Source organism: Aethalodelphis obliquidens, unplaced genomic scaffold, assembly GCF_003676395.1.
Source record: "Aethalodelphis obliquidens isolate GAN/ISIS:26980383/991018 unplaced genomic scaffold, ASM367639v1 scaffold3, whole genome shotgun sequence".
In the NCBI taxonomy this organism is placed as follows: Eukaryota; Metazoa; Chordata; class Mammalia; order Artiodactyla; family Delphinidae; genus Aethalodelphis; species Aethalodelphis obliquidens.
In genome coordinates, this window is record NW_020837947.1 from 72515556 (window position 1) to 72542374 (window position 26819).

General features: G+C 43.3%; 1 protein-coding gene and 1 long non-coding RNA gene across 4 annotated transcripts in view; one reads left to right on the forward strand and one right to left on the reverse strand.

Annotated features, from left to right (window-relative positions):
* The window catches only part of LOC113612153 (uncharacterized), a 101692-nt gene extending 89640 nt beyond the window's left edge, over positions 1-12052 (reverse strand). Inside the window, exon 1 of the long non-coding RNA XR_003429741.1 lies at positions 11966-12052. This is a non-coding gene — a long non-coding RNA (uncharacterized LOC113612153). The remainder of the gene's footprint in view (positions 1-11965) is intronic.
* A 7143-nt stretch (positions 12053-19195) lies between these two features.
* On the forward strand, positions 19196-26296 carry TENT5A (terminal nucleotidyltransferase 5A). 3 transcript variants are annotated; one of them, XM_027091752.1, is made up of 3 exons: positions 19196-19616; positions 19861-20422; positions 21527-26296. In XM_027091752.1, exons 2-3 carry the CDS (start codon positions 19898-19900, stop codon positions 22301-22303), a joined length of 1302 nt encoding a protein of 433 aa, XP_026947553.1. In that variant the 5' UTR covers positions 19196-19616; positions 19861-19897; the 3' UTR covers positions 22304-26296. The 3 variants fall into 3 exon arrangements, with proteins under 3 accessions (XP_026947553.1, XP_026947561.1, XP_026947542.1); XM_027091760.1 differs by having other exon boundaries at positions 19198-19466; XM_027091741.1 differs by having other exon boundaries at positions 19199-19671.
* The last annotated feature ends 523 nt before the right edge of the window (positions 26297-26819 follow it).

Sequence of the window (26819 nt, forward strand, 5' to 3'; positions counted from 1 at the left end):
CTCAGCTCCCTCTTCTATAAAATAAGAGCAATAATATACTAGTGTCTCCTTTCTCATTAAATTATTGAAATAAGTCCATACGTAAAACATTTAGATCAGTGCCTGTTGCATACAAGGCACTAGAATGTTAGCCATTAATCTTATCTTAATCTTTTATTAGTTCTAATATATTTATATATATTTCTTTGTTTGTTTTTTATTGGCCTCACTGAGAGGCTTGAGGGGAATTTTAGTTTCCCAACCAGGGATCAAACCCGCGCCCCCTGTAGTGGAAGTGGGTAGTTCTAATCATTGGACTGCCAGGGAATTCCCCCTAACGTATTTATATTATCTCCAGTATAATGCTTAGCACATTGTCTGATATCTAAAAGATTATTGAGTGACTAAATAATGTCCACATATTAGAAAAAATGTAAACTATTTACTATTTAGAGTCCTTCTGAAGATATTGCAAAAGAGTGTAATGAGTAAAAATATCACTACTTAACTAGTCCAGTCATTGATACCCTAGAGAGAGAGGAGGCTGAACAATTACAAGGATGAATAAGCCTTTGTCATTGACCTCTCCTGAGCTGAAGAGCAAGCATTTTTATATGGGAAGGATGCACTGTCTTCCCCTTTTAATATGGGTCATGTCCACCTTGGCAAGTCTGGGGCCTCTGAGCTTTTGTTGTTGGGAATCCAAAGAAAATACAACGGAGAGTGAGGTGGAAGAGTGACTTGTCAAGATGTCTGTTTGCACCATCTTCCCTTCCACCTATGCCTATGCACAAAGTATACCACAGAAGTAAGTAACCCCAAACTTAATCCATCACAACTTGGCTTTCTCTCTGCCATGCCAATAAGTACACTTTGGCTAAACTTATGGGTATTCTTCCTATGAGTCAAACCCAGTGATTCCTTCTCAGCACTTGCCTTGATTCTCTGAAGTGTTTCCAGCATGCTCTCCTTTGTGAAAGTACTGTATGATTGGAATCTAAAACATGCCCCCCACCCCTACCCCAACTGTCTCCTTGGGCTGTTCCTCTCTCCTCACTTCCCTATAGTGGCTCCTCTTTATTTCCCTGTTATATATTTATGGTTCCCAGTGTTCTATATTTAGATTTCTTTTCTTCTTATAATTTCATCTTCATTCATGTTTTACAGTATCGTATATTAACTAGTGAAGTAGGCTAAACAATGGCCTCCAAATATATCCAGTCCTAATCCCTTGAACCTGTAGATGTTACCTTGCAGATACGATTAAGATAATGGTCTTGAGATGGGGCGATTATCCTGGATTATTCTGAATCATCCAGGTGGGCCCTCAATGACAACACTTGTGTCTTTAAAAGAGAGAGGGAGTTGGGGATGTGATATAGATAGCAGAGGAGAAGACACTGTGAGGCAGAGATTGGAACGATGAGGTCGCAGTACAGGAGGTACCAGAAGCCATCAGAAGCTGGAAGAGGCAAGAAATAGATTCTCCCCGAGAGTCTCCGTAGGTAGGGAGCATGGCCTGCCAGCACCATGACTTTGGCCCAATGATACTGATTTTGAATTCTGGCCTCCAGAACTGTGAAAGAATAAAGTTCTGCTGTTTTAAACCCCAAGTTAAACAGCGGCCACAGGAAACTAATACAACTAGAAAATCTAAAATATATGCCTGTAATTACTACCTCTTTTCTGAGTGCCAGATCTACAAAATCAAAGACCTCTGGACATCTCCGCCATATTTCCCATTTAACATTCGAGCTAGTCACTACTGAGTACTTGCAATGTGTCAGTACTTGCAATGTGCAATGTAAAGCCTTAGATAAATATTTTCTCATTGAATTCTCACACCATCCCGATCAGGTGAATACTTTGTTATCCTCACATTAGAATAAGGGACCTGAGACACAAAGAATTTAAGTAGCTTGCCCAAGACTGTAAAGATGCTAGAACTGGAATTTTGGTCCCAGTGTGGTCTGGCTTCAGAGTCAATCACTAAAGACAGTGCTCTGCTGCCTCAAATTACCTGACATCTCAGGCTACTCAGAGCCTATACCACGTCCAACCAGCAGTGTCCAGGCTCTCTGAGAACAGATCACTTTAGTTGGATTCAAAAAACATTTACAGAGCCCCTACATCCTGCTAGGCATTCCGTGCCAGCTCTTTGCAGCCATGACCAGAGGCAATCTGTTGTTCTTGTTCAAATAGCAAACTATCTGAGCCTAGAACACTTCCCAAATCTCATGCGATTTCAGAGTTAGACCTTACTTCATGAGGGCGATCTGAACCTGATCTGAATTACTGTTGCCTCCTAAAAGCCTAATGTTTACTAACAAACTCTGTTCTTAGAGTGCTGTGGCTGTCACGTTGCCGTGGTCACTTTCGCTGGGTTGCTACTGGACCCTGGGGCAAAGTAGAGAAATGGAAACTGCAAGCATCACCCCTTAGTATTTATAGAGTTCGACCTTCTGTGCCATGTGTGGTACATCTGGAGGCCCTGGACCCTGGGCTGTCCAATATTCCCCTCTTGGTTCTTCCCTTATAGTTATACTAGAAATGTGGACAGTAAGTACAATAGCTACAATATCTTAGTCATCTACTAGGTTCCAAATAGTCTACCTATGCTATCCATTTAATCCTTTCCACAATTCTGCAAGGGAATTATTATTATTGCCATTTTAGAGATGAGAAAGCTCAGGCTTAGGGAGGTGAACTAATTTGTCCGAGCTCTTACAGCTTCTTAGTGGCAGGGTAGAGTTAGGATTTAAAGAATCAGACAGTTAAAATTATTAAACTAGACTGAGACATTTCTTAACATAATCTAAGTTTCTTCTTCAGGTTGCCTTGGGCAGTGCCGAAGGAGAGGCAGGAGAGAACCAGGTACATGGTTCAGGAAGTTTCTCCCTCCATTCCCCAGGGAGCCAGATATCATGATTTCTGCCTCTGAGATTGCCTTGTGCTTGGGCACAAAGGAGTTTAGTAATGATACTGATATTATTTTCATGACATATGTCTAAGCCTTTCTAGGATACTGAGTACTTTAGCACAAAAGAGCTCTTCCCATAAGTGGGGGTGGGGGACGGTAGGACTTTCTCAGAATTCTGTGTTGGGATATCCCCTTTGTGAAGAGGAGGGTTTCCTGTGAAGCTAAAGAAGTTTACATTTTCAGGGACTCTAATTTGCCGGGGCATATGCTTTTGTAAAATTTGAAAAAGTAGAACATTTTAACCACATCAGTTAAGCCTGCTCTCTCTTTCCACATGGAATTCCTCTCCACGCCCCTTCGTGTTGGGTGGTGTCAGATTGGCTGAGGACATTTTGGGTATTTGGCTAATGGTAAACTGAATTGGGGATCCTTTTAGTTTGGGTTTGGTGGGATGTATATATTTATGTGGATTGCGGTCACTTCCAGGTGTAGCTAAGTTCTGCTATCTGTCCTCATGCAGACACACTTTCCAAAATACTCCCACTACCCACTCATTTGCAGTCATGGAATGAAGACACAGGGTTAGAGGTTATAATGTGATCTGAGCACATCCTTACAATGCCAGAAATATGTGGATATAGAGGACTAAAAAGGTTTGAAATGCTCAGAGCCAGAAGCCCATTTGTGGAAAGTTCTTCAAATCATCCCACATGAACAACTGTAGGCCAAGGTTTTGGTTCTCATGGATGTGGTTAACGCAGAAGTTCTCTCCTATCAGGAGATTCATGAGGGAGCAATTAGAGTATGCAACCTGAAAAAAAAATTAGGAAAAATATACTATAGGGTGTATCAGGAAGGTAATTAAAAACATTATTTTTATGGATTTTGTGATGTTTGTGGCATTTGTCAGCTTTTTAAGTGTGAAATTTGTAGTGATTTCTTATTCTAATTAAATAGTCACATTTGTGTCTATTATTTGTTATTTTGCACTTTTTCTATGAAAGAGGGCTCCTGTAATTGTATAAGCTTCAGATCTCACAAATCCTGTTTCTGCCTCTGTCACTGTGGTCCTTAAAAATGCACTAACAATCAGATCCTTCGTGAATGAAGGGTCTGGAAAGATGGAAGAATCCAACCTATGGGCTGCCAGGGGAGAGGTCTTGGAAATGATCTGGGACGGGGGCTCTCAGGCTCTGGTGTGAATGATCAGGTCCCACACACTGCCTGGCCCCCATGCCTCACCCACACTCTCAACAATTTTTTTCCAGCAAGGCTGGTCTAATGAGCAGGCAGCTGTCATCACTCCAGATCAGTGAAGCCTTCCCCAGCCTGCTACCGTGTCTCTTCTCTACCTCCTACAAGGCCTAAAATGTCAGAATTATAGGCACATTCCTTTGGGTTCAAAAAGTTTTTCAGTCTTCAAGCAAATGTTCTTACAATCAATTTCATCATAAGTCAGTATTAAGTATCCCTCAGTCCTGAGGCTTAGGAAATGCAGAGGATGATGCAGACTTAACAAGTTTTGAACGTCTACTATGTATCAGGTCTTACATGCACTGTATCATGTCTAGTCTCAGTTCATGCTCCAAAAGAAGATGCTTAGAAGGGCCACCAAATATTGGCTGAACAAGATTACACAGAGATTAGGGCCCCAAATAGTTAAATGACAAATTAAGAGACAAGGGCTTAAAAAATGTCGGGCATTTCACAATCATGCCTTGGGCCAGCCCTGCTTTTACTGTTTTTCCCCAACTCCCCAGAAATGCTTATTACTACTTTTCCTAATCACACAGGGCAGGGTGGAATACACTCTACACTATGGAGGATGTAAAAAAAATAACTCCTGGGCAATGAAAGTATGTTCACCTAGCATAAGGCACATAATTAGGATTAAAAGCCAAATGACACCTAGATTTCAACAAAAATCAGTTACCAAAGGAGAAAGCGTCTTCATGACAACCAGAACCAGACAGTTAAACATGAGCTTTCAATGGTTTGGAGTGTTTAGGTTTTGCAATGGTGCGGTTTGGAAGCTCTCCAGCAGAAAAACTATTTTCTTTTAAGAGGAGAGCTCTCTGTAATATTTTCTTTGCTGAAATAATGTGATCCTTAATGACGTCTTATATGACCCAAACTTTGAATGGATCCATTATTTTAGCTGACTTCATTCTTACTAGGTTTTTACAGGTCAGCAATGAACTATCAACAGCTTCCTGATAATTATCCTACTCACCCAAAGAACTGTTAGCCTGCTGGTCTTATCTATGTTAAAAGGAAGCTGTTATATGTACCAGACTTCCTCAGTGAATAATACAAATCAAACTGAAATTCTGCAGAAAGGGCCAACATTGTGAGCTTTGAGAATGAAAAAACAGGTTGAAAATGATGATGCTATCCTGTCTTCAGCTCCTTACTTGCTGAAATTCTGTGTTTCGTCTCTGTAGAGCTCTGTAGAGCTTTACTCTACTGTAAAGCACAGGAATGGCTTTACAGTAGAGTCAGCAGCATAACTAGTTGGGTCAGGAGAGGCTCTCTGGGTGGCTTTATCAAAATGTGTGGACACTCAGCATATGCAGTTAGTTACCTGGGTGATCTAGTTTGAGAAGCAATGTGGAAGGCACCTCAAGTAGCAACTAGTAAAGTTTCCAATGGAAGTTAATTTTCTACAATTAGAGACTCATTCCTTTGACTATGAAATCTTTAAGAGTCTGCTATTGAAATACCACTATAGTCTTTGGTTGTCACCTACCCCCAAAGCAAGACAAGATTCTGATAGGAGGGGAGAGAGGCATGTTTTTACAACTGATGCAGAGAATCCCAGGAAGAAGAAAGGTGATGAAGTAGTAAGCTTGCTTTCTTTAAATGGCAAAGGGAGGAGGGAGTTAATGCTGTTCTCATCTAGTAATTTGTAAATGGGTTGTTGGAGCATATGGGTCTTAACATGTTCCTAGATTGTGGGTGTGTGTATATGTGGACCTAAAATGAAAAGGCTTACTATTAGATTCCACCTCTCGTCAGCACAGTACAAAGTTCCTCAGGCAAAGTCATGGTTTATAATTAAAGGATTTCTGCATTTGCTAATTGCCCATGGCATGTACCCTTTCTTTCCAAGGCAAGCTTCTGAATTTCAATGATGTTTTATTATAAATCTATTTCTCATCAGGTTAGAGACTATCCCAAATAGCAGATTAAATTCAAGCTGCTCAAGTAGAATTGGAGAGAGAGACTCATTTAGATGACCTTCTCTTAGAGAGGTCATTCTATCCTATATTAGGCAAAATGAAACATAAACGGGGCATTTGACCCAAGGCACAATACATTTTTTATCGCTCGCTGCGGTGATAATGCAAGTTTTTGAATAGCTAGTTGTATGGTGGTGACTTTGTACATTAAACCAAGCACAGATCAGATTACATTGTCAAGAAGTTCAACAAAACTAGTATTGTTACCTCAGAAGATCAAGGGACACTCCCTCAGAAGAAATGAAGACTGAATAGACATAGAGTTTAATTATTTCCTCCCCTTCACGCCACTTTTTGGGTAAATATTCTGAACTTGTTTATAAACTCTGCTAGAGATCCATCAGTGATCCAGAAAAGTAATGCGGAAAGGTGAGGGAAAGACCTACTGGTGACCATCAGGTTATATTCCAGTTCTTTTTAAATGAACCATTTAAAAAAATGGCTGGTTAGCTGTCATTTTCCTATGTCAATGGTACAATCTGATTATCACTCTGCATAAGTTACTGTAAATAATGTTTTAAAGAATAGGCAGGGTATAAATATAGGAATACAATACTGAAAATGAAATAAAATATATCATAGAAATCTGTCTCCTCTCTATGTCCTTTTTAAGGTGATCTCTTCCATCTCCATGTATTTGAAGACATTTTTATGGTGATGGATCTCCTCTTCTTTCTGCCTCCACTGTGGCCATCCTGTATGGGTCAGTGGCTTCTTTGATCACTATTCAGAGTGATAAACCCACTTCACAGTACAATCTACTACTTGAATATCTATATGTATGTCCATAAGAAACTGAGAGAAAATATCATGAAGTGATACGATGGCCTCTGATATTTTCTATTGCACACCATTCTATTTCACTGATATTGCCGGTCAAGACCACCAAAATGATTGTGTGATCCAGAGTTTGAAAAACAGTAGTCAAAGCTAGCATCACCATTTGCCCGGATATCTGCAGCAGCCTGTTAGCTAGTTTCCCTTTTTCTATGTTTTCCTCTTTGATTCCTTATTCCATAGAGCAGCAAGGAGACTCTCAAAAGATAAATCAGAACATGTAACTCCCCTGCACAAACACTTCAGTGGCTTCTTGCATTCAAAGTCCGAACTCTTCACCATGGCCTACAAGATGGAGCCCTTGACTTCCTCTCCAGCCTTATCTTATGACCTCTCTTCTTCCTCAACATACTCTGGCCCTCCAGAACTTGTGTCAGTACCTCCAGGACACCAGATTCTTGCTGCCTGGGTATCAGATGCTCTGTCTGCCAGGAACACTCTTTCCCCAACTTCTCATGGCTAGCTGTTGCTTATCCTTTAGTTGTTGGCTTAATTATTTTCTCTGCAGAGAGGCCTTTCCTGACCATCCCTTCTTATTATCTATCTCAGCCTATTGTTTGAACATGTACCACGTTACAAGAACGAGGAAAAAATATGGCAGCTAGAGAACTGACCAAGTAACACGTAGGGTGGGGTGGTGGGAGGAGGACCCTGGGCAGGAAATCGCACAGCTTTGGGGGCTGGGCCGTATTCATCTTAGGATCAAGAACTTGGAGTTTGGAAATGTGACTTTAGGTGAGGCATCTTGCCTTTTTAGTTTAGTATAGAATCACATTAATTTTGAAAATGCTACATGTCTCTATTGCAGAAGAATGAAGTAAAGGAAGGATGTAGTTATACGTAGGCCAACAATTTAAAGAGAAGCCATCAGGTCCCAGAATTAGTGGTGACAGAGGTAATCAAAGTGACAGGCCGCACAGAAAGACAGTGCTCAGGTACATGGGTCAGAGGCTGCTGGTAGGGCCAGCTCCTGCCAGCTGGCTGTTCTTTTTGAGATCTCTTCTTGGCTCAGAACCTAATTAGAGCGTTTTATGTGGTGTTTGAATAAGGAAGATGTTTCCATCTTCTCTAACTTTGGAGATCCTTCCTGTTACGGAGACCATGGATAACCTACCAGTTTACTACACCGGAAGTCCTGGTGAAGAGGCACCGTAAACCTCTTTGTCCTAGGGATTAAAGGTCCCTCTTTCTATCCCAGCAGTTCCAGATCTACAAGCAGATTTTGTACACAGTGTCACCCCTCACCAGCAGCCAGCTGGAGGATGGAGATCTGGATATACCTGCTTTGGAGTCCAGGTGGGACTTGGAAAAAGATAAATTTGGCTGGGCCTCAAGGTAGACGTCCTTAGAGAGAATTCCCTGAAGTCAGATATTGGGAGCATCATCTGAACCTCCTGGGGCCTGATGCCCAGGAGAGCACCACCTGGCCCCGGTAACCCCCTCTGCCACTGGGGGCTTTTGCTCCTAAGCATTAGGGCCCCACTCCAGCTCCTGCGGTAGAGCTAGCCTGCAGAGCACCAGGCACGCTCTGGGATACACCACCATGCACTTTCTCGCTTCCTATTGCCCAGTCTACCCTTGCAGCTTGGCCCACCATAATAATCTTATGTTTATCCCTTCTCAGCTCAGCACCGGGGGATCGTTTCTCCAAATCTATGACATAAATGTACATGTGGGTGTTTCAGTCCATATCTTTCTGGGCCCCTATAATTCCTCAACAGAGATTTGTGTTAACTATTTTGCTCCTCCCCACACCCCCTGAGGCTTAACCTTGAATAGAGTTTACTATGGCCCCGTCATTTTGAAGGGATTAATTGTTGTTGTGAGTTCTCATAGAAAAAAATCTGTCTTAAGAACTAGGAAAAAATATCCATCCCCAGGGTTCCTGCATCCGACTCTCAACCTCATGATTTAATCACTTCATTTTAGAATAATGCACTCAGCTATTTCTATGTCAGCCATTGACTTTTCCCAAGTAATGAATAATAAGGAAAATGTGGCATTAACTAAGGCAGCCTTGCCATGAGGTTAAAGGAACACAGACAGCTGATCTCTAGCATCTCTGGACCTTTGGAACAAACCTAGTTTCTCCCTAGGGCCAAAATGCTTTGAATTAAAATTTATTAAAAACAAAATGAACTGGCTATTTTTGGACTAGAGTTTGACCTCTTACCTAAATCCTGATTGAAAATGGTTTGTGAAGTTCTGTAAGAGCAGCCATTCTTTTCCTTTCTTTCTCTTTCCCTTCCTTCCTTCCCTCCTTCCCTTCTTTCTTTTTCTTTCTTTCTTTCTTTCCCCTTCCTTCCTTCTTTCTTTCTTCCTTCCATCCTTTCTTTCTTTCTTTCTTTCTTTCTTTCTCCTTCAATTATAATTCTGGAATAATGTAACAGATAAAAAATATAGGAAACAACTGGGAATTCAACAGCATTTCTGGAATTATGAGGATGAGCCACTGACAGGCAAAGCAATAACAAAAAACAGACTTCAACTGGCAAGAAGCAGCTGGTCACTGCCTGCAGGGGATGGTCAAGTCAGAAATTTGACTGTTTCATGTGTTTGGATAATGTAATCTAACACAGATGCTGAAACAACTTATGCTATAATGATATCATATTTGCTATGTTCTACTTAATTGTAATCAAAGTTCAATTTCCTAGTGCTATTAAACATAGTAAAATACATTGTAAGCATTTATTAGCCAAAATTGGATTTAAACAAACAAAGTGGCATTGGCCCCAAATGAAAGCAAATTGGACTGAGGCCAAAGATGAAGGGAGCCTTATAGATAAAGTCACAGCAAGAGACTAAAACTGGGGCCCCTGGGTTTGAGAAGACTATAGTGCTCTTCAGGGAGACACCACATTTGTCCACAGCCTTTGAGAGAATAATTTACATTTCAATTTTACAACTGATATTTGTGATCAGTGCTTCAGTTAGGTGTACAAAATCTTTAAGTGGGAGAGTATGGTGATACGTCTATGGGTTTGTGAATGTTGAACTGAAACCCCTACATTTCATTTCTGCTATAACTTCACAATGGCCAACAGATGATATGAAATGCTGCTGTCAGAGAGGAATGAACTGAAGGCATAATCAGAATCCTGTATGGTGGATGGATGACCATGAGATCTTAGATTTTTGAAGAACTAAACAGACTTAAAATATACTGTCCCAGGAATGAAGACGCAGACCTAGAGAATGACTTGAGGACATGGGGAGGGGGAAGGATAAACTGGGATGAAGTGAGAGAGTGGCAATGGACTTATATATACTAACAAATGTAAAATAGCTAGCTAGTGGGAAGCAGCCGCATAGAACAGGGAGATCAGCTCAGTGCTTTGTGACCGCCTGGAGGGGTGGGGTAGGGAGGGTGGGAGGGAGACGCAAGAGGGAGGAGATATGGGGATACTTGTATATGTATAGCTGATACGCTTTGCTATAAAGCAGAAACTAACACACCACTGTAAAGCAATTATACTCCAATAGAGATGTTAAAAAAATATATACTGTCCCTTTGTTCTCGTAAGCCTATTAGTATTTTCAGACCACACACTTTTTAAAATTTGAGCTATACAGTCACTATACTTAAATGTTCTAAGAAAATAAGAAAAGTTTTTATCAATACGCTTATTACTATAAAATTTGAATAAGTAGTAACATAACATCCTTATACAAGTAAATGTTATATTTTAAGTTTTATAGCTCATGTATGAAAGCACAATTTGAAATCTAAAACTGAGTATTCTTCATAAATCACTTGATTAAAAAACAGAATGTGGTGGAAACTTTTGAAGTATTCCCAGAAACACTGAAGAATAAACAAGAGAGAAAAGTTAAATCTGCAATAAAATCCATTAATCATATGTAATTGGGGCTTCAGAAAAATGAGTCATCAAATGATCATAAGTTTGGAAACTGTTTCATGATGGCATTGAGGATATTTATTAAAACTTTAAAGTTGACCATATTCCAACTGAAAACATTATCTTCCTAAATAGAGAATTTTTACTAGAGACACACAGGACATATTTAGGCTATTTAATCTAGATTATTTGCCAGGTGATTTTTAGGTAACCATAGTGATCAGACCTTAAGGATTTACAAAAGGTTAACAGCAGCTGATAGCACTAGATTGATTCAACAGTCATTTATCTGTATGAATGAATAGGGAATGAGAAAGGATGTGGGAAAGAACAAACACCTAGAGAAAAAATTAGGGGAGATATAAGCAGATGTGTACACCCATAGGCTCACTTCCCACTACGGCTGTGACCAAACCCCCTCCCGCAAGACACACACACACACACACACACACACACAACTGCAACTCACCTATTCAGGGGTTGTGCGCTGCATTGGGATTTAAGGGAAGCTAAAGGCTCAGGCTACCCAGGTTTTAGTGCAGCTTGAAGTACAGTTTGCAAAGCGTCTGGTTAATTTGATCAATACGGGCATTCAAAATCAATAACGTAAGTTCCAGAGTAAATGTTTTGATCAAATTGGTCTTTAATTAAATTTAGAAGACAACTGAAATTTCCATTTTGCTCTATTAAGCATAAGAAGTTTAACCAGACATCTGGCTGTTTAATATCATGTAGATAAAACAACTAAATAATTACCTTGTTTTTCAATGTTTTAATCCAAACGTTTGCTAGCTTTAGACGCAAAGCAGATTAGGAATTAGTCATGATAACTCAATTTCTTTGATTTATGAAGAAAGTGTGACTCAAAATAATGATCTATCCAATAAGCAAAGGATAATTACTTTCATGTCAGAAATATTTAAAAGTCATCTCTGCACTTGGTCGAGAATTATAACATGTAAAATAGAAAACATTGCAATGTACGACATAATTATAATGTTATAGTAAAATTTAAAGTTAAATATGACTATTCTTACTGTTTTATTTTTATGATTATTGACTTTATTTTTTAAATAATGAATGAAAAATATAGATGTGTTACTCTGAGAAAGAAACGGACTAACCTGCAGGAGTTTCCAGTGCTCCAGAGAGTTCAAGGTGCCGGTGTCACATGTACACACCTGTGACCGGTGACTTTCTCAACAAGCCCTGTAACCCAAAGAAGGACAGAGATAATGTTCCAAGACATGTCAGGAGTAGAAGATTAGAATAAACTAGACAAGTCACAAGTGCTCACAAGAAGCATTTCTTTTTAACACACAGTAAAGTCATATATTCTTGGTCAGTGCAAGTACGTTGAATTACTGCTCACAGAGAACTCACGTTGAGTAGATGGGGACAGTATGGCTACCAGATTAATGCCAGTGGAGGGAAAACCAAATATCTTCAGAATTTTAATGGAAACCAGGGAGAGGTTGTGGAGCAAAGAATCTCATGTGCCATTTGTTTTCTTTTTTAATATTGTAAAATGGCTTTCTGATAAGAAAAAATCAAGAATGTCACTTCTTTTATGCTAAACAATGACCTCATTGAGTAATTACAAATATCAAAACCTGGAGGGCAGTTCTATGGCCCTTTAGAGTTATCTAAACTGTGGCTACTCAATTATGTGTTAGTGCAAACTCCCTTTTAACCTCTAGGACCCCGGCTAGAGTTGTGGCTTCTTAGAAATCGATCTCCAGTCAGAAGCTTCCATGGTTCAAATATTAACAACTTTGATAGCTCTTGCTTTCCCCCTACACCTTCTCAAGTAATGCCTAATCCACTAGCATCCTGAAGCCCTTCTTTTATTAGAAGGTTAAACTTGAATCTCTTTTATCCCGTATTGCTAGAATAAATCCAGGTGTCTTAGTGCTTAGAGAGTCTGCAGTTGGTTTTCCCATTCATATTTTACTTAAGGAGCCCAGAATTTTCAAGGTGGTCAAATTTATCTTCCCAGAGTCCAACTTGAACAGTTAAAAAAAAAAACCCTGTCTTTTAAATGTGTTCATCACCCTAGTAGCTTTGGGAAAAAAAACTTTCTTTTAAAGATTATTTGTTGTGTTCAGCTTCTCAGACTTTCTAAGACAATGTGCTTTTTGGTTGCTTACAATATTCTGGAGCAATTTCTCCCAAACATCAGGATAACATTAATTGTACTATTTAATTTGTGATTTCTTTCTTTGCAGCAGCTAATTTTGAGGTTAAGGGAAAGAAGAGGAAAAGACTTTAACAAAGAAAGTGATGGTAGAAATGTTAAAAAATAATCCTTTCAAACAAGGAAGTATATGCATTATTGAATCAGTGTATGGTCTAAGCATGTGAGCAAGTATATTTTTTGTAGCTGCTATAAATTCATATGGTAGTTATGCAATTTCTGGATCTGGCATATCAAAATGGTGCTAGTAAAATGGATATATACCATGTTTAATTATCTCTGAAATGTTGAAAGTTCATATAAATCAACTATCCGTGGCCAATAAATATATCAACATAGGTACAAGGTAAGAATTGGCTAAAAATGTATATGAATGAGCTGGATATACCCATAGAAGATGGTCTTTTTTTCCCCCCTTTTCATAAGGTACATACATAGTTTGGCCAAATTCCTTTTAGAAAAGAGGAATAATTCATTATATTCCCCCTTTGTGCCCTTCTCAAAGCTTTACAAGCACCACAAGTAAACATCGCCATTTTCTTCAGAGAAGTTAAACATTCTTCTAATACAAACTGCAGAAGGAAAAACTCATAATATAAATATGACTTTGGGGAAAAACAGTTTACTTATTCATATTTGGTAGGTTTTGAAAATACATGTATATTTCTAGTTTACATTTTGCCAAATGAATGTGACTTTTGAATGCCTCTTTTGTTTGGAGGAAAGAAAACAGTCTGGTCCAAGGGACTTGCAACATTGATTTAAACGGCAAGCGTTTCACCAAGATGTCAAAACAGGAAGAACTTCCGGCATAATCGGCACTGATAGTAGCACAAGAAAATACTGGCTCGTCTTTCTGATGAAAACCTTTATTAAAGGATGATCTGTATTGAGTTTGATTTTAAGAGTGATGACACAGGACTGTGTTGCTTGCATATTGAATTTCCTAAGCTCACTGATCTCTGACTGTGCAAAGAACTATTTTTATGTGGTCATATACTTCAAATAAATACTCTTAAAAATAAACTTAGGAAATGACACTTAGAAGATGCTCAACTGTAGAGTACAGATGCTTTTATAAGATGTTCACAGGTGAGAATGCAGTCCATACAAATGACCCTCTGTGTGGCTAGAGGATCTCTTCAAACTGAACGATTTGTTATCGATTATTTAAATACACTCAGATAGAAGATGAAACAGTGTGATCCCAAGAAAGGGGTGCTGGCCCGTGACTGAGAGCAACTGAGTCTTGCTTTAACTTTTCCAGAACTAGCTATGTAAACTTACGAAAAACTACCTAGACTTTCTTCATCTCTAAAATTAGGACTGCACATTGGTCAGAATAATTTTGAAGATAAAATGAGATAGTACAGAATGAAAAGGTTTGAATAGTTTAAAATATAGAACTAAACTGTTGATTGCTAATAACCATACAAGTAATAAAATGATGGACTGCTATTCCCAAGACTAGAAGCTGTATGACTTAGCATGTTTCTGGACTTTGATAGGCCCTGAATAAACATTTATTTCCCTGAAAAAAACATGGGGAGAGTCATTTTGTAAGCAGCATTCCCTGGGAAAAGAGGTAATGTAGTTTCCCAAGTGAGTTTTAATTTTTACACGAGGCCCTTTAACTGACTGCTGTTCTACTAACCCTAACAGGACGGCAGAGAGCTCTCTGGTTTGCCCTGCAATGTGGACTTCTGCACGGGCATGCCCGGAGAAGGACACCTGTCTGTCCCTCAGTTGCCTCAGGAACCACTGGGCTTCGCCCTAGGAAGGCGGTGAATGGCAAGGAGGTGGGGAGTAGCCCAAATTCCCCACATTGCCACTGCTCTGACCCTGGGGAGGGAGAGGGGCAAGGAGTTTCTGCAGGGTCCTGTCACTTTTGGTGGAAAGGATCAAAGAGCAGAAGCAGGGGAAGGTGGATAATCAATGGAAAGAGTGGACAGGGCTGGTGTGAAAAGATCAAGAACGAGACAAGAATCCGGGGAGAGAAAAGAAGTGTTCCTAACAGCAGTGTTCTGAGCTCTTCTCTCTCTCCTTCTGCGTAGAGCTTGAGGGAATCACTGCATACTTGTTTGCTGCTTATTTTCTGAAACCATTCCTGAAAAGGCAGGAAGCAGACAAAGCAAAATGGGAAGGGCAGCACAACTGCTAAGTGAACTTGGTGCAGACTCTGAACCTCCCACCCCGTTACAGTGTGTGTGTGTGTGTGTGTGTGTGTGTGTGTGTGTGTGTTTTTCTCGTAGGCTCTCTGGAAGGCTGCTGGCTTGCTAGGTCCCCCTGCCAGGGTGGCAGGCCTTCCTGACTGAGGAAGAAACTCCCATCAGCCCAGGCAGGTGCATTCTGGCCCCAAGAGCTGTTTCGGGATAAAACACCTTGGGCTTCAGTGATGTGTCCAATCTGAACGTACAGAACTTGGAAAGAAGGAAGGAGCAGAGTGCATTTCCAGTTCAGTTTTAAGTCTAAAAGGAAAATGAGAAGACAGGCAGAAGGCAGGGAAAGAGATGGAGAGCAGACACACACATGGCTCTGAACCAAGGCTCTGCCACTTCTGTAAGTTCCTTAACCTTCCTCTGCCTCATCTTCCCTATCTGGAAAATGGGGATGTGATATGCAAACCTCTGATATTTGGAGAAAGTTTAAAAGAAATGGTGTATATAAAATACTGAGCATACTGTCTGGCACATTATAACGAACTCAATAATGGTATTATTCAGGCCAAAACTGAATTTCTCCTTATTGTGCTAAGTCCAGATTGATTGTCACTGTAACTTTTAAAGCAAGGTCAACTAATCGTGTTTTTTTTTGTTTTTGTTTTCCTCAGAAATGTATGTAAAGCTTTCTTTTAAGGATTACAGATACAGACTTACAGCATTATATTGCCATAGATCTTTTTTTCCCCTTTTAGATGAGGAAAAGTAAATTATTTACCAAAAAGGTTCAGAAGCTAAAGCCTAATAGACACACACACACATATATGACAACTCTGCAGCTAAATTTAATCCAAGGATAACTGTGTTGAGCGATGACCTTGCTTGTGAATGTGTTTGGAGAGTACAGACTTTCTCATTTGATAATTACTTTGGTTTCTAGGGAAAAAAAATGCTTGCAATTGCAAAATTTGCAATTTCATGTAAGGATGAACATTTTTTTTCTCTCCAGAATGTAAATATCTCAGTTGGAAGACGGGGAGAAGAGAGACAAAGAACAACAGATGCTTTCATGCAACAATATGTATCCAGTGGCCACTATGAATCAGGCCCATATGAATCCAGTCAAAGCACCATCCAGTGCTGCCAACAGTAAGAGATCCCAGATGTCCCAGGGCAGGAGGCGGTGGGTCTGGATTACGGAGATTTGGAAGGTTGCTATGAAGGGAGAACCCGAATGGGGATGGGGAATGCTTTGTTAAGGGGTCAGGGAAGTGTCAGCCACAAAGCCCTGGCAGCTTGAGAGAAGGGGTCTTGCCCCACTGCTGCTGGGACTCTCATCTTTTCCCCTTGCACAGGGTCTGATGCATCGCAGTCTCTCTGTATCTGGCCTCAGGCTCCAGTTCTGCCTCTCAGCCATGCCCTCCACTCTTGGGGGAGGCCATGAGAGCAGCTGGGCAGAAAAGAGCAGCCTCTGCTGGGGAGAGGGTGCCCACCTAGAGAACCAGGCTGCAGTGGCCCTTGTTAGCTCGGTGTAGAGTGTGGCTGGGCCCGTGTTAGCATCACACGGGCGACGTGCTGAAATGCAGATTCCTTTAGCCCTACAGAACAAAATCCTGGGCATAAGTGAAGCCCCGGTGCTCAGAGGCTCTGAGACTCTTCTGATTTTTTTTTTTCCACTTTATTTTTTGAAAAAGGGTTTAAGTACAAAATAATGGCAGTGGGGCTAACCCCTTGATTTCTTTTTAGTGCAGTGTACCTAATACATGATCTATTCCTTTGCCCTTGTTTTCAGGGGCAGAATTCATATTAGCCTTTGAGAGAAGCACTTTTAACAGGCCTTTTCTTTTTCTTTCAAATCGTTTTTGCTGCTGTACTTGCTGCTGTACTACCTTCCAATGGGAGGTACTGGTAAGCTACAGGTATCCCATTCCTAAAAAACGATGGCTAAACAGCACTCCCAGAGAAATGGGTTGGGTTCAAGGCCTGACTTCACCACTTATTAGCCATGAAAGGGGCAAATCTCTTTACCTCCCAGTTCCTCTGTTTCCAAATCCCTTCTCAACTGAGAAGAATATCTTCTCAACTGAAGATTAAATGAGGTGCTAGCTGTAAAGACCTAAGCAGAGTATAGCCCAGAGGTGCTCAGTAAGTTCCTGGAAATACCCCAATCTCCTTTCTTACCGTGGTGGTCTATACAGCCTTGCTCAAACTCTAATTCCTTTACACTCTTCCCTTTGCTGACAGTGCTTTTCTCCTTCTTCCTCAACTACCAAGAAAAAGCCACTTTTCATGATCCGATCCAAAGGACATCTGTCCTCCACTCTTCTCCCCTAGTTCCCCTGAGCCCACCGCTGCTCTGTGTCACATCGTTCCTCCCCCATAACACATGTACAGTTGAACCATAATTCTCTACTTGCCTGTCATGCCCACTAGACTGCTCGAAACGCAGTAATTCTGAAATCCTCAGCACTCAACTTGGTGCCTGGCACATAACAGGTGGTCAAGCCACATGCCTATATGTGCTTCTTCTGAATGCAGGAGCAGAATGGATGCATTTATGCATGGGTGGCTGGACACATGAATGTGCTTCTGGGGAAGCGACGGGCCTGTGAGAATTGTGTGGTTGGTCGTCCTAGGGTCCCTTCCCCGACCACCCCACCGTGGAGGCCGGCGCTGAGGGATCAGGGCCTCCGTCTGAGGTCCAGCCGGTTCCTCCGCTTTGGGAACGCAGCTCCGCAGGGCACCGGCAGGGGGCGGCGTTGCCACGCAGCTGGGTGCTCCGCGGGTGACCGGCCCCCTCTCCGGCGCGCCTGGCGCGCTGCTTTGGTGACGAGGCCGGGGCTCCCCCAGTTTGGAGGGGGCGGGCCGTTCTCCCTCACAGACCGGGCAGCTGGGGTCGCGCGGGGCCACGGGAGGGAGTATTCAGCTTCCCAGGCGCGTCCCTCTCTCCCCTTTCCCTCCCTACCCCCCCCAACACCCCCTCCCCCCCGCCCCCAGCCTCTACGCGAAGGAAAGTGACTCTCAGTTTGGGAAAGGCAACTAGCGGCCGGAACTGACGGCCCGAAGAAAGGGCGCGCTTTCTGGCAAAGACGTGGGTGCGAGCGCGACTGCGCGCGAACATAATGCTACACTCCTTTCGCGCCGCCGAGGCGACTGAAGTTGAGGGGCTGGGGGAGGAACGCTTGTGTCCTTTGAACTCGTACTATCGCGGGTCGTGGAAAACTAGCTCGTGTCACAATGACATTCGCATTCACTTGAAAAAGGCAAACCTTAGCGCCCGACGACGACCACACTTCGCCTCCTCACTTGTCGGCGAGACACCGCACCGCCGAGCGTCCGGCCCTGCACAGCGGCCCTTCGCGCGACCTGGCGGCCGCGCATTCCCCGCGCCGCGCTCCTGGCCCGCCTCGCTCTCGGCCCCCGGCCGCGCGCCCGCCGGGCCGCCCAACGCGCCGGGGCGTCCGGTCGGGGACGCGCGCCGCGCCCCCGGCCGCCCCGAGCCGCCCGTGCGCGGGAGACGGACTCACGCTCGGCCCCGCCCCCGCGCTCCGTGGGCTCGCCCGGAGTTCCCCGCGCCGCCCGAGATTTCGAGAATCGAAACCTGGGGAGCTTCCCCTGCCCCTTACGCGTGGCGCCTGATTGGCACGGGGAAGTGGACGCTTTAGTTCACTCTGAGGCCCGGTTTATTAACGGAGTAAACGGCCTAGCCCTACACCACACAGTTTAAAAGGGGGGGGGGTCGAAAGAACCTCTGGAGCCCCGTCATTAAGCTACAATGACGCGCCATAAACGGCGAGAATTTTATGTTGGAAGTTGCTGCAGTTGCGCGACTTTAGCCGGGAACCAGTTGTGAGGGCCATTTAGAACACTTGAGGCATCGGAAGTGTTTCGTCGTTGGAGGGAAGAATAAGAGGGGCGGGGTGTGTGGGGGGTCCATACATCAAATATATGTCTACGCACATCAGTGCACACGGGAATCGCCGCCGGCTTCCCGCCCCGGGGACCGGGCCCGCTGCTGCAGCGCTAGGCTCCGCAAGGGCTCCGGCCGCGGGGCGGGTGGGGGCGGCGCCCTATGCAGATGAGGAGGGTGTGGCGAGCGTGCGGCGCCGGGCCCCGGAAGCGCAGAGAGGCCCCGGTATAAAAAAAGTACTGAGGACATTTCTCCCGCACAACTGCTAAAGCTCCAGAGACAGGAGTGTGTGCGGCGGCGGCGGCGGCAGCAGGAGCCGCCACCTCCGGGACCACCGCGGCTGAGGCGGCGCGGGCGGGGTGAGGGGCGGGAGTGGCCGGCGCGGGCTGCGGGGGTCTGGGAAGGACTAAGTCGCTCGCCGCTGCCGGGAGCGCACTCGCGGCTCCTGAAGTGTTGCCGCCTCGCAGTTCCTCGCTCGCCGCGCTCCTAGAAGGGGCGGCCGCCTCCAGGTGACACAGACGGGACTCTCGCTTGCGCTTTCCAGATGCATCAGAGATACTTTTGGTGCGGGGCTGCTCTGTGGGGCGCGGCGCGCGCGGGCCGGAGGCCGCGGGGGCCTGGGGAGGGAGAGTCTCCGGGGAGCCCCTGAGGCGGGGGGCGAAGCGGGGAGGGGTCGCGCTCCTTACTCCTCGGGCCCCTGTCCGCCAGTCCGCCGCGCGTCTCAGCGCGCTCCTTCCCTCTGTTCTCTTTTAGGACCGACCAGGGCCCAGTGGCGTTCGGCGGGCACTTCATGGCGGAAGGCGAAGGGTACTTTGCCATGGCTGAGGACGAGCTGGCCGGCGGCCCTTACATCCCCCTGGCCGGAGACTTTAGCGGCGGCGACTTCGGCGGCGGCGGCGGCGGCGGCGGCGGGCACTGCTTGGACTATTGCGAAAGCCCCACGGCGCACTGCAACGTGCTGAACTGGGAGCAAGTGCAGCGGCTGGACGGCATCCTGAGCGAGACCATCCCGATCCACGGGCGCGGCAACTTCCCCACGCTCGAGCTGCAGCCCAGCCTGATCGTGAAGGTGGTGCGGCGGCGCCTGGCCGAGAAGCGCATCGGCGTCCGCGACGTGCGCCTCAACGGCTCGGCCGCCAGCCACGTCCTGCACCAGGACAGCGGCCTGGGCTACAAGGATCTGGACCTCATCTTCTGCGCCGACCTGCGCGGGGAAGAGGAGTTTCAGACTGTGAAGGACGTCGTGCTGGACTGCCTGTTGGACTTCTTACCCGAAGGGGTGAACAAAGAGAAGATCACCCCACTCACACTCAAGGTAAAGCTCCCGAGAGGGGCCGGGGGCGGCGGCGGGCCGGGCGCGGGGGCGGCGCGGCGGGCAGAGGGGCGCACGTCCGCGGCCCGGACCCAGGTGGGCGCCCTGGCTGATTTTGCTTTTGAGTTTTTTCCTGAGGAAACCAAGGTGCGTGGACTGTGTTGAGTGTTTAAGCTGCTTCAGCTTCCAAGTCTTCTGCTTCCTCCTCTGCCCTGCCTTCTCTTCCTTCTCATTTTTTAACTCTTGGCTTTCCTTTATTGAGTCGTGTCCAGAGGAGATTCTGATAAGTGGAAGAGTGAAATGATGTGAACCTTTCTTTTTTTTTGAGTCATTTGATGATTTAGTCTCTGGGAAAAGAACAGCCTGCAGCAGAGGCTAGTCAATGTTCTTATTATTGTATTGGAGAATGTGAATAGATTTCCTAGCTGCCTTCACGTGACGCCGTGTGTTAAGCATATATATGGTGCTTTTCCAGGTTGGTTCATGTGTTCAGGATATAATGGGTCCCCTCCTCCCCACTTTGGTCCAAAGCTCGTTTTATACAATTAGGTAAAATTATCCGAGGAACCAGCCTCCCAGAATGTCTTAATTTCGTTCATATTTGATTTTAACTGCAGGAGCCCTGGCGGGACCGTCAAGATACAAATCCTATCGGTTCCCTTAGCAGGAGGGGAACTAGGTGACTAGGGACTAGGGTGAGAGGCAGACTAGCTTTTCCCTGTAGGCCCTTCTGTCTTTTGAATATTGTGGTGATATTGTGTGAATATTGTACCTATAAGATCATTCTCAAAAAATAACATTTTGAAAGTCAGGCATGACAACAGAACCTCCTAGTACTGCGCTATGTCTGCCAAAAGCCTCACACCATTATTTCTACTCTCTTTCCCAGACGGCAAAACCACTCGTTAAATGTATTTCTTTTTGTTGTTGTTGTTTTGAGAAGACTGTTTATGTTTAATGTTTAAGCCTGCAGGTAGTGTTTTGCTGAAACCTGACAAAACAAAAGGGAAGGAGCAAAATAATTCTCAGCTGTGACGAGGATGTACTTATTTATTGATTATTTTTTCTAGGTTTGCTCATCTTCTTGTTTTGTCTTTTAAATTGTAGGAGGCTTATGTGCAGAAAATGGTTAAAGTGTGCAATGACTCTGACCGATGGAGTCTTATATCCCTGTCAAACAACAGTGGCAAAAATGTGGAACTGAAATTTGTGGATTCCCTCCGGAGGCAGTTTGAATTTAGTGTAGATTCTTTTCAAATCAAATTAGACTCTCTTCTCCTCTTTTACGAATGTTCAGAGAACCCAATGACTGAAACGTTTCACCCCACAATAATCGGGGAGAGCGTCTATGGCGATTTCCATGAAGCCTTTGATCACCTTTGTAACAAGATCATTGCCACCCGGAACCCAGAGGAAATCAGAGGGGGAGGCCTGCTTAAGTACTGCAACCTCTTAGTGAGGGGCTTTAGGCCCGCCTCTGATGAGATCAAGACCCTTCAGAGGTATATGTGTTCTAGGTTTTTCATCGATTTCTCAGACATTGGAGAGCAGCAGAGAAAACTGGAGTCCTATTTGCAGAACCACTTCGTGGGCTTGGAAGACCGCAAGTATGACTATCTCATGACCCTTCATGGAGTGGTGAATGAGAGTACCGTGTGCCTGATGGGACATGAAAGAAGACAGACTTTAAACCTGATCACAATGCTGGCTATCCGGGTGCTAGCTGACCAAAATGTCATCCCTAACGTGGCTAATGTCACTTGCTATTACCAGCCAGCCCCGTATGTAGCAGATGCCAACTTTAGCAATTACTACATTGCACAGGTCCAGCCAGTGTTCACATGCCAGCAACAGACATACTCTACTTGGCTACCTTGCAATTAGGAATCATTTAAAAGTGTCCTGTGGGGAAGCCATTTCAGACAAGATAGGAAAAAAAAAAGAAAAAAGAAAAAGGCTGAGTGACCCAGCCATGATTAGGGATATGTTTTGTGCAATGATGATCTGCTCCTGGTTTTAAACTTGGCAAAGCTTGTGGATCTTTTCCTAGGTATGGGAGCATGATCTCAAAATAACCCGCCCCACCACCACCGCCAACCTTCCCTCATTCTCCTACCCAACTGGATTCTGTCCTGAAACAAAAGAGACCTGTCATTAAAAACAACCAGGTTCTCCTAAAATAACAAGAGAAAAAAAGCTTGATGACAATATGGGTTTGCAGTACCTGCTCCCATAGCTTTGCCATAGGAAAAAAAGACAAGTGGAGAGTTTCTTATAAGACGGAATTCACAAAAGGGAAAATACAGAGGAAAAAAGGGTCTCACTCCAACGAAATTATCAATTCAGGAGTTCAGATAGTTAACAACTGTACAGGAGGAAGGGGGACTCCAACATTGGGATTACTATCTGAGGCTTGTAGCAAGTGCTTTCTGTGGAACTCTCCCATTGCGCTAATAGAAATGGCTTGCTCCGAATGAGCAGTAGTAGGGTGCAATTCTCATAACAAACAGCAGAACTTATGATGACACAATCCATTATTTCCAGCTGCGTGCATAGCTCGCATTTTTTAAATGTGAAAATGCAAGCAAAAACAGCTGTAGCAAAGAAAGTATGCTCAAGGACCAAAGATTTAACAGATAAAAATACCCAAGTAGAAAAGAAATAGAATATATAAAGAGTTACTATATTTGTTACACACCAATATACATCAAAGTGCCTGTTGCCTTCTGAAAATTTGAAGTGGAAAAATTTTATGGTTTAATGACTATTTTATCAGGGACTCAAGAAGAAAATAAAACAACACATAAGCTTGTGAATGGTGGAGGAGATGCCCTATTTTTTCTTGACAAATACTTGTATAAAATTAACCTTGTTGGTGTGATATTATCCTAGGTACATGTGTATGTGTGTGTATATTATGTGTATATATATACATATTTGTGATATGTGTATATACACACAGTACATTGATTATGGTCTAGAAAAATGTAGCATATAGGAAATGTTTAAATACTGTGTGCTTTTATGTTTTCAACAGGATGACATGAGACGTGGGCATATTGCAGTGATGAATTAAAACCCACATCTAAAAAAATTAAAGCGAATGAAGGAGGAAAACAAGTAATATATTTGATAGGAAGAGCAGAGATTATACATTTTTAGTGAGTTTTTTTTTCCTTTTTTTTTTTTTTTTTTTTGGTGAGTCATAGAATTCCACAAATGGGAGAATATTTGTTGGGCAGAGCACTCGTTTTTTACACTAAACTGCCATTTTGATAGTTTGAACCCTTTTACTTTTAGTAATACTTGCATACCTCCCTGGTGTATAATCCAGTGGATCATGGATCAGTGATAGTCTGTTTAAATCCCTGACTGCTAAAAAGAATTTCTGGTGATCTGAACACTACTTATTAATATTTAAATGAATTTTTAAATGAATGCATTGTGCATTCCAGGACCACTAGAATTTAGTAAATGTGAAATGACCCTTTTTAAAGAGTATTTGCACGATTACTTAAAATTTATATATGAAATATATATTATATATAAAATTTTATAAATTCATGCCAATATGAAACATCTTTGACCTGTTTGTCACACTGCATTTAAGTATTTAGTACTGTACTTTAAATTCACTCACTTTGCATTCAATCAGATCCAACTTTATTTTCTGTTTCCCAAGAGACCAGTTACACCTTTGTGAAATGAACCGGCATTACTGTTTCAGTTCAGTGACAGCTAATCCCAAACCCATCCCTTCTCTCAGCCCTTAATTCCTTTGGACACTGGTCTTTGAAAATGTATTTGTTAAAAACAAATCTAACACCCGACAACCTTCCCTTTGTATTGTGAAACAGCTACACAACCCCTACCAAGTCTAGTGGATGACTGCTTACTCTGATCGTTCCTGTGAAGAGTTGACCAGATTTTTGTCATCAGTTAAAGAGGGATTGGGGAAGAAACTAGCATCATCCTGTTGGCAATGTAATTTATTTGTTATCTGGGCATCCTTCAGATGCTCAATGCTGGTTTAATCCACCCGCACTACCTTTCTTGTGCATCTTTCTTTGAAGCCTTAACCAGAACTTGATGGGTTTGTCGTAGCAGCGTCCCTGTGAATTCTGTCTGAGCTGTAACAGCTACTGCACTGCCACTCACTGTTATGTAGGGAACTCTTTCTTCTCCCACGTTGGCTCAGACTCCCTCACTCCAGCCCTGGGTTTGAAAAATTCATTGTAAATTCCCAGGAAATATTCCATTTGCAGATTAAGCCTGATACTTAACTGTCAGCAGCCAGAGCTCCGCCTCCTTACCTGTTCGGATGTTTCCTAAAAGAAAACTAAGGGAACCCTCGGGAACAGAGGAGGAGTAGCTGGTGATCTGCCTTCTTCCTTCTCATCCTAACTCTTGACCGATGAGTCGTCCACTATTTCAGAAAGAATCTGGAGGTCTCTGGCTCTGCCATAGCGACAATCTGGTGTTATTTTATGACACAGATTTTTGTTTGGAGGGGCCTTCTTGGAAAATACGCTTTTCATTTGTTTTCTCAGATATTTATGTTCTTTTCTTGCTTACTCTGGGGCTGGTAGCATAGTTGGAAATGCCAGCACCTGGCATTCAGATAGAACAGGCTGTACTCAAGACAACCTTCAGCATTTAAGATTTATATAATTTATTTCCCTTTTGTATGTACTATAGTCTTGGGCACGTGTAGTTGAACAAACAGTGGAATATATGTCTCTCTTTGTGGATGTGTGGCCTAAACATTTGAATGTCTGGTGAGAGAGAGCCGTGTGTCATAGGTCAGAGAAAAGGACAGCTCTCAATTCCTGATTAGTGCCTGTGATTTGCTTACCTTTGTGTTTATCTGGTCGAGTGTGCTGTTACTTTAAAGCAGGAAGAAGTTTTTTATCTTCTGGAGTCTCTTCTCACCTGTTCAGCCTGGCATGTCAGGGAACACTTCACCTGTGACAGTGCCCTTTTAACAAGTTGACTTCATTTGCAGTAAAATCTCGTTGCCTCAAGACGTGCTACATCAAGATGGACTTTTCCCTTCCAGAAACGGGATCAAGTGTTTGCTCACTTTCATATTGGGTGGATTGTTTTAACGTGGCTCCAGAATTGCAAGGATGGAAGAATGTCTGTAAGCCAAGCCAAGGAGGAAACGCCAAGAAAAGTGAACATACCGTTTTTTTGCCACCCCTTTCTGTTTGCTGATCGTAGGTTGCCTTATTGTGCGTCAAGTTGTTTTCATTGCAATGCTTGTCAAATAAATATTGTGAACTATTTTGTAAATGAAATGTATTATGTTAAAAGCTGTCAGCAGTTCGAAAGTAGGCTTTTTTGTTGTTTGAAGACAGCGTGTGTTAGATGAAACCAAAAAGCCAAAAAAAAAAGTAATTTCATATATACCACCTGTTGGAATATAGTATTTCTTTATGATCTCTTATAGTATAGCCTTTTCAGCGCTAAGAAAGAATCTCTGTGTAATACTTTGTCGTAATAATGGCTTGCTAACAAAGTCCATGGTCACAGTACAAAGTTGGAAGATGTCAAGTAACTTGGCGAGACTGGCTGCAAATCCTTGCAGAATGGAGGATGCTCTGCCCGCTGGCTGTCTCTCTCTCCGACCTCTCTACAACCATCGCCTGCTCCAAGAGGCCCTGATGGCAGCACGCCACACCTGGGGTCACTCTTTTGGAATACTTTCACTTTAGTCTGTGTCACAGGCAGAAAAGGAGTTGCTGGAGAATGGACTCTTAAAAACTGACTTATTTGAATCAGCGCTAGAGGGAACAGATTGTGAATTTTGTTTACAGCATCCAATATTTGGATTTTTTTTTTTGTAAATAAAAAGAAGTTATTTTTTTCTATTGATTTGTGTGTTGTTTTCCATCTCTGTGCTGGCTAAAGACCATATCCTCTGAATCCAACCTGTGTCTATGAGAAAAGATGAAGCAGTGTTTGGAGGCGACCCACCTTTATCAACTTCTGATTGGAGTGCAAGTCATTAAAACGCCCAGCTTGCAACCAGCCCATCTCTGAACTGGCTCAGTAATATCCATTAGAATCTAGATAATGGGTGCCAACATTTTGAATCTGGTTGTGGGCTTAGCTGTGTTGAGTGACCCAGTCAGAGCTGTTTTCCAGGATCGGTAGAGACTCCTGGCTCTGGACTGTAGGTTTGCTGTAGCCCTGAGGGGGCCTTGGTTTTTAGGAGTAGCGTAAGTGTTGTGATTCAGTCATCCCTGGTTTTATATATATCATCCATTTGAGGCTCTGTAGTGTTATTCAGAGTGTTTGCCTCGGGAGGAAGGAAGGCACTAAGTGGAAGAGAAAGTGGAAGGAAGGGCAATCACAGGATCTAATATGTTGTGCTTTGTATGCATATGCTGGCTGC

Coding starts and splice junctions, on each gene's coding strand:
- TENT5A (XM_027091741.1), top strand. CDS start 19,652: ATGCATCAGAGATACTTTTG. Junction 19,672..19,860: donor ATGCATCAGAGATACTTTTG/GTGCGGGGCTGC, acceptor GTTCTCTTTTAG/GACCGACCAGGGCCCAGTGG. Junction 20,423..21,526: donor TCACCCCACTCACACTCAAG/GTAAAGCTCCCG, acceptor TTTAAATTGTAG/GAGGCTTATGTGCAGAAAAT.